Source organism: Pan troglodytes, chromosome X, assembly GCF_028858775.2.
Source record: "Pan troglodytes isolate AG18354 chromosome X, NHGRI_mPanTro3-v2.0_pri, whole genome shotgun sequence".
NCBI classification, from domain to species: domain Eukaryota; kingdom Metazoa; phylum Chordata; class Mammalia; order Primates; family Hominidae; genus Pan; species Pan troglodytes.
In genome coordinates, this window is record NC_072421.2 from 55,516,602 (window position 1) to 55,532,049 (window position 15,448).

At 43.0% G+C, this 15,448-nt stretch overlaps 1 protein-coding gene across 4 annotated transcripts; it reads left to right on the top strand.

Annotated features, from left to right (window-relative positions):
* Positions 1-8,937: 8,937 nt before the first annotated feature.
* Positions 8,938-14,502, top strand: USP51 (ubiquitin specific peptidase 51). 4 transcript variants are annotated; one of them, XM_054676224.1, is made up of 3 exons: positions 8,938-9,341; positions 9,752-9,948; positions 10,129-14,502. In XM_054676224.1, exon 3 carries the CDS (start codon positions 10,178-10,180, stop codon positions 12,311-12,313), a length of 2,136 nt encoding a protein of 711 aa, XP_054532199.1. In that variant the 5' UTR covers positions 8,938-9,341; positions 9,752-9,948; positions 10,129-10,177; the 3' UTR covers positions 12,314-14,502. The 4 variants fall into 4 exon arrangements, with proteins under 4 accessions (XP_054532199.1, XP_521085.2, XP_016803161.1 ...); XM_521085.7 differs by having other exon boundaries at positions 9,869-9,948; XM_054676225.1 differs by lacking the exon at positions 8,938-9,341 and adding an exon at positions 9,381-9,647.
* The last annotated feature ends 946 nt before the right edge of the window (positions 14,503-15,448 follow it).

The following is a 15,448-nucleotide window of genomic DNA, read 5'->3' on the forward strand; positions in this document are numbered from 1 at the left end:
CTTCAACAATGCAAGTTCAAATTACCCTTGATCTTTAAAAACCTTTTTCCCGAGAAAGAGCGATGTAACATACAATGACATCCAGTGTGCTTCAGAGTGTTTAAGAATTATGGACACTTTAGCCATGAACAGTCTATAGGAGGAATCATTGATACAAAGGACCCGATTGACTGACAAAGCAAGCCTTATGTATAGAAAGGAAATGCACATTTCTGGAAACCTGGAAATCAATTTCTACAATCTAAAACCTACTGTAGGTAGAAGTAAAATCCATGCTCAAACGCTTTTGTTGAGAGGATATTTAGTTCAATGTCATTACATTGGACTGATGCCAGGAGGCAATCTAATGTGGCCTTGGGAAGAGGAGAACTGGATAAGTCTAAGTAAATTATAAGTCTGGTTGAGTGCTGATTAGCCACTGCACAAAAGAAAAGAAAAAAGGAAGTTCTAACATGGCGGGCAGTTCAGAGAAGAGTTATGACAGAAAAAATAAAAATATCTTACTATGTTGGTGACAGAATGAAACCAGCCAGTGGGTTTTTTTTTAATGTAGGTAAATATCTGTGTGGTTATTACTGCTGTTTCTGCATATGCCTTTTAAAAAGTCTTCTGGTTGTGTATGATAAAAAGTAATGATATAGCCAACAAAATTTTAAAATCCAGTAAGAATTTTTCTAAAAACAGTTACCATAAATTGCCGTGTCAAAAGACAGAAAGGAACATTATGCTATACCGTTATATTTTTCACATCTATTGTGTAAATAGTCCATTTATTTACTACTATTTGCCACTGTAAACTAGTCCCGTTGTCACCTTGTTTAAACAATGGCATTTATGAAACCAAAGAAAGAAATACAGAATGATATGTAATTGTAAGTGAACTCTTATTTTTCTTATTTTATGTTAAAGGAATAATGCATACATGTACTACTAATTATGACACAATGCTTTCTTGTCTCCAATGGATATATCCAAGGTTGATGTTCCCAAATTTTGGTCACCCCAACCTTCATTTTGTGATTTGTAAGATTTCTAGAAGGTTGCCCTCTCACTTCAGTAGACAGGTATCACAGGCGAGACTGAATTTTAATGGCAAAGACACAGCCATCATTTTATTTCTTTATGAAGTTCCATTAATATTTCATGGCCCAAGTGATTTTTCATTATACAGAAGATATTCCTCAAAATTCTGATATTTTCTGAGCATTTTTTCATTTGCTCTTTGAACACTGGGATAAAGTATTTTTGAATTTTCTGATTTCACATGCATGACGGCATGGGACTGATATATGCTGATCGTTTAATTTCTTCATCATCAATGACAGGACATTTTACTTATTTGAAGCACGAGCATAACAGAACACAATTGTCGGTCTTTGAAATGTCTGTGTTTAGCAATTTCAACTTTTAGATCTGACATTTGAGGGCCATTTGCATCCAACATTGAAATCACTTGCAAACACAGTACACTCTAGTTGGAGAGAGGGATGTTGTGTCTGAGTGTGGAGGTTCAATCCTGACTCTACTATCTATTAGCTGTATGACATTATTTCACCTCATCTGTAAGATGAGGATGGTAATAGTAAGCACCTCTTCCAACTATTTTTTCACTTAGTCGACAGACCATTCTGAAGGTTCGCTATGCTTCTAATAGGAACCAAGGATATTGCAATAAGCAAAAAAGAAAAACTGCCTTCCCTTGGGCCACTTTGATCCTATTGGAGGAGACATCACATGCACATATATTATGAAGTGGGAAATAAAGTCAAATAAAATGAATAAAGGGAAATAAAATGCCCTTTATTCCCTGAGATGGTGGGTTGGGGAAGGCCTCTCTGGGTGATATTTAAGCAGGAACCTGAATGAAGGCAAGGCAAGTGATAGGGAAAGACAGTTCCAGGTAGAGGAATGTGTGAAAAGATCCTGAGAGGAAACTAAGCTAATGCTTTGAGAGGGAGCAAAGAGCTTACATATATTTCGCCTTCACTATGTGTCAGGCTCTGCCCTATGCACTTGCTATTTCTGTAGCTATTGAATTCTGTCCACATCTCTCAAAGATAGGTGGTACTAGTATAATCAGCCTGGTTTTTACCAATGAAGGATTCAAGAAACATTGGGGAAGCTCTGCGGGACATTGGTCTGGGCAAAGTAATAATTCTTGAGTAATAACCCACAAGCGCAGGCAACCAACGCAAAAATGAACAAATGCGATCGCATCTAGTTAAATAGCTTCTGCACAGCAAAGGATACGATCAACAAAGTGAAGCGACAGCCCACAGAATGGGAGAAAACATTTGCAAACTGTCCATCTGACAAAGGATGAATAACCAGAATATCTAAGGAGCTCAAATGACTCAATACAAAAAAGTCTAATAATCTGATTAAAATATGGGCAAAAGATCTGAATAGACATTTCTCAAAAGAAGACATGCAAATGGCAAACAAGTATGTGAAAAGGTGCTCAACGTCACTGACCATCAGAGAAATGCAAATCAAAACTACAATGAGACATCGTCTCATCCCAGTTAAAATGGCTTTTATTCAAAAGGCAGGCAATAAGGAACGCTTGCGAGGGTGTGGAGAAAAGGGAACCCTCGAGCACTGGAGGGTGTGGAGAAAAGGTAACCCTCGAGCACTGTTGGTGGGAATGTGAATTAATACAGCCACCATGGAGAACAGTTTGGAGATTCCTTGAACAACTAAAATTAGAACTATCATATGATCCAGCAATCCCACTGCTAGGTATATACCCAAAAGAAAGGAAATCACTATATTGAAGAGAGATCTGCACTCCCATCTTTATTGCAGCTCTATTCACAATAGCCAAGATTGGGAAGCAACCTAAGTGTCCATCAACAGACAAATGGATAAAGAAAATGTGGTACATATGCACAGTGGAGTACTATTCTGCCGGAAAAAGAATGAGATCCTCTCACTTGCAACAACATGGATGGAACTGCAGGACATTATGTTAAGTGAAGTAGAATGATGGTAACCAGATGCTGGGAAAGGCGGGGGCTAGGGGAAGTGGACATGGTTAATGAGTACAAAAATATAGTTAGGTAGAAAGAATAAGATCTGGTATTTCGGGCTGACTTATTTATTTATTTTTTTTGAGACAGAGTCTCACTCCGTCACCCAGGCTGCAGTGCAGTGTCACGATCTCGCCCCTCACTGCAACTTCCGCCTCCTGCGTTCAAGCGATTCTCATGCCTCAGCCTCCCGAGTAGCTGGAAATTACAGGCCTGCGCCACCACACCAGGCTAATTTTTGTATTTTTAGTAGAGACGGGGTTTCGCCATGATGGCCAGGCTGGTCTCGAGCTCCTGGCCTCAAGTGATCCATCCGCCTTGGCCTCCCAAAGTGCTGGGCTTACAGGCGTGAGCCACCGCGCCTGGCCCAGATCTGGTATTCGATACCGCAACAGGGTGATTACGGTCAACAATAATTAATTGTACATTTAAAAAGAACTAAAAGTATAATTGGAATGTTTGTAACACAAATAAATGATCAACGTTAGAGGTGATGGATACCCCATTTATCCTGATGTGATTATTACACATCGTATGCCTGTATCAAAATATCTCTTGTACCCCATAAATACATACAGCTACTATGTACCCATAAAAGTTAAAAATAAAAATTTAACATTTCTGTTCTTTAAAAATTATCATAAAGAGAATGAGAAGACGACCAAAGGCTGGGAGAAAATATCTGCAAATCATATATCTTATAGAGCACTTTTATCCTTTCATTCCTAGTTTTCTAATATTTTTGTTAAGTTTTAGTTAGGAATGTAGATTAAATTCGGAAAAATACTTTTTTTTCTGAATCTGTTGAGATGATCACTTTGTTCTGTTAATGTCATGAATGAATTAGATTCATTCCTGAATGTTGAACTAGCCTTGTAATTTTTAATGAATATCACTTCATCGTTATATAATATCCTTTTATAGCTTGCTTGATTCAATTTGCTAATATTTTATTGAGAATTTTTGGATCTTGGTTCATGAGGGACATTGGTCTTTTCTGGTAATAAAAGACCAATGTCTTTTATTGGTCTTTTCTGGTAATAAAAGACCAATGTCTTTTATTGGTCTTTTATCTGTGTCAGGTTTGGCTCTTTCTTCTTTGACTCGTGGGTAATTTAGAAATGTGATTTTTTAAGCACCATATAATGGAGACTTTTCTATGTATCTAAATATTATTGATTTCTAATCGGTTGTGAACAGAGGATGTACTCTGTATGATTTTCTTCCTTCGGAATTAGTTAAAACTTGTGTTATGGTCCTAGAATATAGTGTATCTTAGGGTTGGCAAAGTACGCCCTGTGAGCTGGCAGCTTGTTATTGTCAGTTAAGGGTATTTTTTCTTTTTAATACGGTCACACCCATTTATTTATACATTATTTATGGATGCTTTTATACTAAAACGTCAGAGTTGAGTAGTTTACAAAACCTAAAATATTTACTATTTTTCTAAGAAAAAGTTTCTCAGTTCCTGTATCTTACTGAATACTAAGCACATTTCAAAAGATGTGTACAGTCAGCCCTCCATATCTGCAGGTTACACATTTGTGGATTCAACCGTCAATTGAAAATACTTTAAAACATAAAACAGAAACAAAAATGACAATACAATAATAAAAAGTAATAATACAAATTAAAAAAATACAGCATAACCATATTCACATAATCGTATTAGGTATTATAAGTTGTCTAGAGATGATTTAAAGTACATGAGCGTATGTGCATAGGTTATATGCAAATACTATATACCATTTTATGTAAGAGACCTGAGCATCCAAGGATCTTGGTATTCACGGGAGTCCTGGAACCAATCCCCTGCAGATACTGAAGGAAGACTGTATTTTATGGTGTATATTAGTGGTGTATTTCATAACTATCGATTACCACAAGTTGGTTCACAGCGTTGTTTAGTCTTCTATATCTTTATTGACTTATGGCCTTTTGTTTTATGAATTATTGAAAGAGCAGTGTTAAAATATCCAACTGTGATTGTGGGTTTTCTATTTTTTTCTTTAATTCTGTCAGTTTTAAGTGTTAACACATTTATGATTTTGAAATAATGCTCTTTGTTTTTGTATCACTCCTTCTTCATAAATAGGGCATACCAAAGTTTTGTGGGAAAAAAGAAAGAGAAAAGAGCACACGATATGCACTTAATAAATGGTCTGTAATTCTTTGGCCCACTAAGCAGGCAAAGTGCTCAGGGCATCGTAAAGCAAGCCTAGTCAGAGAGAGGTCTGTGCATGTGTGTGGGGAAAAGAGCTGCGCCTTTATTTTCACCCACCTCTAACTTACAGTGATCATGTCCTAAAACTATGAGCCTAGGCATGAAACTCCATTGATAGTAGTACTACATGTGACTGTGTCGCCAACAAAAATTTCGGTATCACATTACACTTCTTTCACATTTCTCAGAGTATCACCTATGCTCAGCACTACTTTGAAACTATGGTAGTTATTATACCCATCTTGTGATAGTTATGTAAGGTTTAATAAAAAAAAATTTCCTCATATCACAATATCTTTCTAAAAGTACAAAATGCCATCTCCATACAATGCATTTTTATAATCCCGTGTGTTTAGTTATATATATTTATGTTAAAAATATCATTGTCTTAAGGGATCCACCGGCTGTACCAGGATATCAAAGGGATCCAAGGCACCAAAAGGCTGAGGATCCCTACTGTGATGGTTAATATTAGGTGTCAACTTGATTGGACTGAATTGAAGGACGCCTAGATAGCTGATAAAGTATTGTTTCTGGGTGCATCTGTGAGGGTGTTGTCAGAGGAGACTGACGTTTGAGTCCGTGGACCGGGAGAGGAAGACTCATCCTCAATGTGGATGGGCACCATCCAATTGGCTGCCAGCACGGGTAAGGCAGGGCAGATGGAAGTAGGTGGGACAAGCTGGCTTGCTGAGTCTTCTGGCTTTCATCCTTCTCCCGTGCGGGATGCTTCCTTCTGTTCCTCCTGCCCTCGGACATCAGACTCCAGGTTCTTTAGCCTTTGGGCTCTTGGACTTACACCAGTGGTTTGCAGGCGGGCTCTCGGGCCTTGGGACACAGACTGAAGACTACACTGTTGGCTTCCCTACGTTTGAGGCTTTTGGACTCAGACTGAGTCACTACTGGCTGCTTTCTTCCCCAGCTTGCAGACGGCCTATCATGGGACTTCGCCTTGTGATCATTTGAGCCAATTCTCCCTGATAAACTCCTTTTCATATGTATACATATACGTGTGTGTGTGTGTGTGTGTGTGTGTGTGTGTGTGTGTGTGTGTGTAGGATACATATATCCTATTAGTTCTGTCCCTCTGGAGAACCCCAACTAAAACACCTACTCTAGGGGATGTTTTGAAATGAACATCCAAGGGCAAAGGGAAGGCAATGGACTGACAGGCCGGATGTTTTCACATATGTAATCTCATGTGCACGGACAATACAGAGGCTTCTGTGGTTGAAGTGCTGGAGCCCACAAAAGCAGAAAATGAAGCTGAGGTTGGACCTACTCAGGGTTGGGGGTGGGGGGGAGTTGGAGTAAGTTGGGCAGTTTCCATTTTAACCAAGAGACCACAGGGAGTCACCATGGGTCTGTGGGCAGGAGAGGGCACACTCCAGTGGTGTCTGAGGGTGTTGCTTCAGAAGGTTGGAGGCAGACCAGCTACGAGCTGGAGCACAGGAAGAAAAGGAACAGAAGAGGGGATCCATCCAGTGAGGGGGCAGGGGCAGGAGGCTGGGCAGACAAATGTGGGCCCCAAAGGACTGGAACCCAGTCCATGGCACCCTCCCTGCAGCCCTAGTCAGGGGCAGGTAATGGCTCCAAGTCTGCCCTTTGGGATGCTGGCCTCTGAGAAGCGAGGTCATTGAGGGGAAGAGGCCCAGATTGGGAGAAAGAAGGCTGTGTGAGGCTTCAGGGGTCCAGTTTTCAAGGTACTGAGCGAGCCACCAGGAGCACAGAGGCAGGCTTTTTCCCAATCCTGCTCTTTCATACACCACCCCACTCCCAAAGGACCCTGCCACAACTGCCACAGCTAGAATCTGTAAGAGACGCCAACATAACACAGGCCTGGGAAACCAGCTCCATCAGACATGGCTCCTGCTACCAAGGCCAGAGTGCCTTGACCTGGGCTTCTTTACACATTATCCCACAGTAGTGGTTCTCAAAGTACCATCTCCACACCAGCAGCATCCGCATCAGCTGGTACAGCGTTAGAAACCTAAATTATTGGGCCTCACCCAACCCACTGAACTGGGAACTTTGGGAGTGGGGTCTAGCAGTCTGTTAAGTCCACCAGAAGGTTAGACGCAGCTTCATTTTGGAGGAACCAGTGAACTCCAGAAAGGCCTAAACCATGCAGACCCATTCATTTTCATTTTGACAGTAGTGACCCATCACGCTGTCCTGAGGTTTTCCTACAGGACAACTGTCGATGAAGAAATCGTTTGTTTGGTCACGATAGCGTGTGGGCTGATTTAAAGGCGTGTCTAGCTCGATAACAACTGTTTTCAGAAACTTTTTGAAGCACTGTAACAATCCCACCTCCCAAATATTAAGTTGTTGATTACGAGTGGTTTTTAGGCCTTTATTAACTAACATTAATCTTCACAGCACATTCCTATGCATTTCCCGACGTGGACCTCAGGCAGGGACTCTGGCTTACTTGCTTTTGTGCCCAGTTTTGTTTGGCTGTATATTCATAGTGCCCAGTGCAGCAGTAGGTGCTCTTTACATATCTGCTGAATAAACCAATCTAGGTAGGGCTGGCATTCTCATGATTCTGATTTTGCACAGGAGAAAGCGAAGGCTCAGAAGACAGAAGTATTTATAAATTGTGCCCTGCCTCCCTGCCTGCATAAAGGGTGCAGGGCTGTCTCAGAGCAGCTGGGATCCAAGCCACAGGTGGCACAGCTAGCAAATGACTGACTCAGCATTTCCTTCTAGGTCTGCTAACCCAGAGTGGAGCAACTCTTTGCTTAGCTGTGGCTGAGAAAATGCCCTTCCCTAGGGGAGAAAAAGCACGTTTTCCTGCACAAGCCAGTCTATAATTCCAAAGCACTTTCCCTCCGGGTGCTAGTATGTGACTGAGATATGGTCGAATCTAAACCAAGTCACAAAATCAGTGATATCCATTGTGCGGAGGTATCCACTAGATGCCACTGCCAAGTTAAGAGAGCTGGATCCTAATCGTTAGGTTTTGAGGGGAGGTGTGTGACTTTCTCAGAGAGATTAAATGTAGCATTAAACATCCGCTGTAATAAACCGTAATTTTCTTGGGATTGGACCGGAAGGGCAACAAGCCCTGGAGATAGCTTTCCTCCGGGTTGTCGCCTTGGATGCCGGATCTGTCAAAGAAAAGGAAAAGTCTCCTGGCGTATGGACTTCAGGACACAAACAGTTGTATCTTGTGCTTCTCCCAGCACAATCTAGCGCTATAATGCACCTATGGCATCTTTGTTGAATACATGCTCCTGTATATGGACTGCCTAGGATGGATGATCGGGTGAACTGAGCCATAACTTTGAGAGAGCTTTGAAAGAGAAAGGCATTCTCTTCTCCTCTACTCTGCATCAGGAGTTGTTCTCTATGCTGATTTTCAGGAGCGGACTGAAAAAAGAGGTGTGACAGATAAAGCTTGCCAAAAAGGTCTTTTACTTGATATATACTATGACTTAGTGTTCACATTGGGCTAGGGTTATTATTTCAATTTCTCTTTAAAAATTGACACAACTAAGGCTCAGAGAAGTTAAGTGTTTTATCCGAGGTCACACAGCAAGCATGTGCCTGGGCTCAGGTCTCTCTGAGCCTGAGCCCTTGCTTATGCTTCCTCCCCTGCACATTCTGGGATAATCTCTCTCTCTTTCTCTCTCTCTCTCTCCCTCCCTCCCTCCCTCTGTCAACTCCCAGAGACCAGGCTCTGACAGGATCCTGAGGGATTCCTGCCAGAGGGTTGCCATCTCTGGAAGCCCCCACCCCCACGCCGGGTGAATCTTTTTTTTCTGTGGAGTGCGGGCCTGGAGCTAGGTGAGGCCTGAGCCTCCATTTCAGGGGCTTTCTGTAGAATCTGTTGCTGCTGTTGCCTCCAGCAGAGTCTGTTTCAGGAAGAGGTTTGCCTGCCTGAGCGGGACAGCGGTGCCATTCATCACTGCAGGAGGGCAGAATCCGGGGTTGGGGGCCGCACGTCGAGAGGGGAGGGGCCAGGGGGCGGCCCCCTTGTGACCAGCCCTGAGGAGAGGTCAGGAGAGAAGGCTGGCTGAGGAGCGCCTGGACAGCAGCAGTTGCTGACGTTCTATATCACGCGCCTGGGGCCCAAGGTAACCCAGACCTTTAAACAAACTGCCGGGCTGGGGGTGTTGCGGGGGCAGGAGAGGGAAAAGGGAGCGGAGACTTCGGGGGTCGCGCGAGGATAGTGGTGGCCATAGAGGTGGCAAATGCGTGAAGGGAGGGAGTAGTAATCCGAATTCTAGGAGAAATCATAGGAATTGAAGTCGCAGAAGCAAGAAAAGGGGTGTGAGAGCACAAGCGCGAAAAAGCGTGAGAGGGCGCAAGAGCTGGGCGGACCGAAATTGCGCTGAGGGGCAACGGCTTAGAGTGGAACACACCGGGTCACTGAAGTATAGGTAAGGTAGAAGCAGAGGGACACTTTCTTCCTGTGAGTTCATTTTCCAAAAGTGCGTCCTTTCAGCCATTTTGGAGAGAAAATGTTGACCCAAGTGTTTTTTAGGATACAGGGAAAGAACGTCAGAGGAAGCTGCACCAAAGCGAGGCTGCGCAGGGCGCAAAAAAGCAGTCAGAGGGTGGCGCCTTTTTTAAAGAAGTTTCCATCCTTTCTGTCCTAAAGCTCAGGCCGTTCCCCACCCCCACCGCTCGCTAGCCTTCTGTTCCCAGTCCCCTGGCATGATCTGATCGCCTTTAAAGCAGGTAACCGCCTCGGTCTCCCCATCAGCTCCAGGGGCCTCTCAGTTGAGTGGGTGGAGCCGACAGAAGCCGCGGGCTGAGCTCAAGGGCCGATGGGAGGGGTCCTGGGGGCGCTAACTGCGCACCGCGGCCATGACGCTGGGCAGATCATTCACAGAAGTCTCTGTCTCCTTTCATCTACAGTCGCAGCTCTTTTCCAGACGCCTTGCTCCTCAGGTCGGGCAGTGATCTGATGGCCCAGGTTCGAGAAACTTCTTTGCCCTCCGGCTCTGGGGTCCGCTGGATCTCCGGAGGTGGGGGAGGAGCCTCTCCTGAGGAGGCGGTTGAGAAGGCGGGGAAAATGGAGGAGGCGGTGGCGGGGGCTACGAAGGCGTCTTCGAGACGGGAAGCTGAGGAGATGAAGCTGGAGCCATTACAAGAGCGTGAGCCCGCGCCGGAGGAGAACTTGACGTGGAGCAGCAGCGGCGGCGACGAGAAGGTGCTCCCTTCAATCCCCCTTCGCTGTCACACCAGCTCCTCGCCCGTTTGCCCGCGCCGCAAGCCCCGCCCTCGGCCCCAGCCCCGGGCCCGCTCCCGCAGCCAGCCTGGGCTCTCGGCCCCACCCCCGCCTCCAGCCCGGCCCCCGCCCCCGCCGCCACCCCCGCCCCCACCCGCACCGCGGCCCAGGGCCTGGCGTGGATCCCGGCGCAGATCCCGGCCTGGGTCCAGGCCTCAGACACGGAGAAGCTGCTCTGGTGACCTAGACGGGTCGGGGGATCCTGGCGGCTTAGGGGACTGGTTGCTGGAGGTCGAGTTTGGTCAGGGTCCCACAGGCTGCTCTCATGTGGAGAGCTTTAAAGTAGGTAAGAACTGGCAGAAGAACCTGAGGTTGATCTACCAGCGTTTCGTTTGGAGTGGGACCCCAGAGACTAGGAAACGTAAAGCAAAGTCATGCATCTGTCACGTATGTAGTACCCATATGAACAGACTCCACTCTTGTCTCTCCTGTGTCTTTTTTGGCTGCTTCACTGAGAAACATATTCACAAACATGCAGAAACAAAGCAGCACCATTTAGCTGTAGACCTTTATCATGGGGTCATATATTGCTTCATGTGTAAGGATTATGTATATGACAAAGACATAGAACAGATTGCCAAAGAAACAAAAGAAAAAATTTTGAGATTATTAACTTCCACCTCAACAGATGTTTCTCATCAACAGTTTATGACATCAGGGTTTGAAGACAAGCAATCAACCTGTGAGACAAAGGAACAGGAGCCAAAATTGGTGAAACCCAAGAAAAAGAGAAGAAAAAAGTCAGTCTATACTGTAGGCCTGAGAGGGCTAATCAATCTTGGGAACACTTGTTTTATGAATTGTATTGTCCAGGCACTTACCCATATTCCTCTACTGAAAGATTTCTTCCTCTCTGACAAGCACAAATGTATAATGACAAGCCCCAGCTTGTGTCTGGTCTGTGAAATGTCTTCGCTTTTTCATGCTATGTACTCTGGGAGCCGAACTCCTCACATTCCCTATAAGTTACTGCATCTGATATGGATCCATGCAGAACATTTAGCAGGGTACAGGCAGCAGGATGCCCATGAGTTCCTTATTGCAATATTAGACGTGCTACATAGACACAGCAAAGATGATAGTGGTGGGCAGGAGGCCAATAACCCCAACTGCTGTAACTGCATCATAGACCAAATCTTTACAGGTGGCCTGCAATCAGATGTCACATGTCAAGCCTGCCATAGTGTTTCTACCACCATAGACCCATGCTGGGACATCAGTTTGGACTTGCCTGGCTCTTGTGCCACATTCGATTCCCAGAACCCAGAGAGGGCTGACAGCGCAGTGAGCAGGGATGACCACATACCAGGAATCCCCTCACTTACAGACTGTCTACAGTGGTTTACAAGGCCAGAGCACCTAGGAAGCAGTGCCAAAATCAAATGCAATAGTTGCCAAAGCTACCAGGAGTCTACTAAACAGCTCACAATGAAAAAATTACCCATTGTGGCTTGTTTTCATCTCAAGCGGTTTGAGCATGTAGGCAAACAGAGGCGAAAGATTAATACCTTTATCTCCTTTCCCTTGGAGCTGGACATGACTCCGTTTTTGGCCTCTACTAAAGAGAGCAGAATGAAAGAAGGCCAGCCACCAACAGATTGTGTGCCCAATGAGAATAAGTATTCCTTGTTTGCAGTGATTAATCACCATGGAACTTTGGAAAGTGGCCACTATACCAGCTTCATCCGGCAACAAAAGGACCAGTGGTTCAGCTGTGATGATGCCATCATCACCAAGGCTACCATTGAGGACTTACTCTACAGTGAAGGGTATTTACTGTTCTATCACAAACAGGGTCTAGAGAAAGACTAGTCTTACCAGACCACTTACTGAAAAAAAAGTAAATGATTAGGCAAGGATTTTGAAGTGACACACAGACCTACTTGGAATGGACAATGACAGTAACACCTATGTGACAGCTAGTATCTTGATATAAAGAACCTATTTTAGCATGGCCCATGGGTCTGTCGGAAGAAAAAAATGAATACTAACCAGTGACCATTCAACCTTAAGAAATGGGGAGAGGGAGAAGAGGTTGAAAATGGTCACATAAAGCATAATGAAATGAAAAGAATGCTTTAGGTGGGGACAACGGGAGTAGAGGTGTTCTGATGCTACTATATGTCATTTGTTTCTACAGAAATATCTTGTGAAGTCAGGGAGTATTCCTTTATCAGCAAAAACTTCACAATTGGTGTTCCAGCTGTGGCTGACCAGCTAAATAGTTTGAAAGAAAAATAATATTTTAAAATAAAATTTAAAGAGCTTTAAAAGAAAAACATTTAAAAAGGAAAAAATCATTTTTAAGGTTTTAAAAGAAAAAAAGCTTTTAAATGTTGAAAAAAATTTAAGTTGTTATTTTTAAAAGAAATATTTTAAAAGTTAAAAATAATTTTTTAATTTAAAGAAGTTTCAGAATTTTAAAAATTAAAAGCAAAGAAAATTAAATTCTTAAAGTTTAAAAATGTAAAATAAATTAAGGAACAAGGTTAAAAATGAAAGTTTACCAAAAAAAGGAAGAAAATACTGTTAAAAATTAAAGTTAGAAACAAAGGAATATCTTAAAAGTTTCAAATGAAGGAAAATAATATAAATAGATATTTCAAAATTAAAGCATAAAATATACGTATTTAAAAAGTGTTAACAAAATTACTACTATAATGATTAAGAAATAAATTTTCAAAAATACAGAATGGAATGCAATTCAGATTTTAGAGAAAAGTTTTAAAAGAGGCAAGTTTAGAATAATTCAAGACAAAAAGACAAAATGTGTTTAAAGACAAAAATTGAAAAAATATAGGAAGAAAATAGAGACTTGTAAAATAAAAAGAACCTTAGATAAGTTCAAGAGATTTAAATGAAAACTTTAAATATTTAAATAAAGATTTAAAAATTTAAGCTTTTAAAAAGAAAAACAGTTACATAAAAATTGACCAGTGAAAAAATGTGAAAGATTCAAGTAGAAAAAATTATTAAAATTAAAAGTTTAAGAAGTTCTATTTTTTTATTTAAGCATATTAAAATACAGACGGGTATGAAAGAAATAAATGGAGGAGACAGGAATAACGACAGCGGTGTGTGAGTATATATATATATATATATATATATATTTGAGCTTTATGTTGATATATCAATATACGTTACAAAAGGAAATAGACATTTTAATCATTATCTTACCATCCAATTGTGAAATGGCTGCAAGGCCTAAACACTAACTAACCCACCTTCCCCTCTTGAGATTCCATGCCCCATCTCATATCCTGAAGGAAGTCAAATTACTTCCTAGGCAGAATCAATTCATCTGAGAAAAATGAAAACATTAGGGACTTTCCCATTTAGAACTGCATTATTCATACAAATTCTTAGCTTCTGAAAAGGGGCTCTTGATAATTTGGTGGCTTAGAGAAGTTAGATCACAGCTGTGAAGCTCTGGCTTTGGTATTTGAGCCCCATGGCCTGATTGAGGAAGTGGCAGGGACCCATATCTGAGGCCTTCCCACCTTCCTTTTTCCCTCTTCCTCCTCCAAGGAGAAACAAGACCTTTAATTTCCACAGTAGAGCAATGGGTTTGTGCTTGCAGTCCTTCTGCTCATTCTTTATTCCCTCTTTATTTCCTTTTTTTGTCACTCATGCCTAGTTCCCTGAACCCCTCACTTACCTGGCCTTACCTACATCTCTGAGCCCCAGCCTGCAGGGCTCCTTCTTTGACTATTCACCTGGTGGCTTTTACTCCTCCTTCAAGACCCAACTCACAGATGACTTCTCTGGAGTCTTGCCTGAATGCTCTAGGCAGGTATAAATGAGAAAATTGTTCCTCTATTCCCCTCTTTATTCCTCTCACTGTGCCTCCAAAGTACTTTGTCCATACCTCGGTGATAGTACTTATTCTACTGTGATTTTATTGTAGCTTTGTGATTGTCTGCCCCTCTGCACTGAGCATCTAAGAACAGGGGGCCAAGCCTTATTCATTTCTGTGTTAATAAATATTTGTTAAATGTGAAGATGAGTTCAGTTATTTGCTCTATTCACCTTGTCAGTAATGTTTTCTCACCCCTTCATCCATCAGGCTGCCATTAAATGCCCAGTGCTATACTACAGTGTGATCAGTATTGTATTTTACCCCAAAGCAGGGTATGAAAAGCACTCAGCTGCAGGGGCTGGCTTAAGAAAGGTGCTCAGTGAGAAATAGCCAGGTGTGTGGAGGGAGGCCCAGGTACAATGCAGAGAAAAGAGCACAGGCCTGGAAGTTGGCAGTCATGGAAGACTGGGTGGGGATGAGGAGCAGCAGCTGAAGGTGAGGCTGAGCTCTCTGGCATGTGTGTGGCCACACTGCCCCTCATCACAGTGTTCCTCAGCAGCAGTGTCTCACAACTGTGTACCACACCTCTCTAGGGTTTACCACATTAGTTTACCTTCCCCGTTAGACAGTAGTACCTCATCACTGCACAGTGTTCTTCATCACACTGCACATCATCACTCTACTACAAGGGAGTGATGTCTGGTAACAGTGTTTATTGAAGAGCTGTAGTTTATTTTTCTGCTCAGCACCCTCATTTTCCCGCCATTCTTTGTGGACCTATTGGGGCTACTGATCACTTTTCCCTGCCTCTGTCACCCCTCCCCAAGTGGGCACATCACTCATGCTGGGCCAGATTAGAGTTCTCAATTCCCCTGTCCCTCTACCAGTACCCCTCCCACAGGAGCATTTCTTCTGAGGGTGGGCATAGGGCCCAAGTAGGGCCAATCAGAGTCTGTTGCTAAATTGAAGGTATGTGGACACTGGAAGAAAAAACGTGTCTCCCTCCTGATCCCACCCCCAAGCTGTAGTCACTATGCTATGATAACCTGATTCTGGGACTTTGAGAGGTCAATATCTATAACACAAAGAGAAAACCAGAAAGAACTGGAGATTGGGAGAAAGAGCCCAGGGAACATCGTTTGAACCTT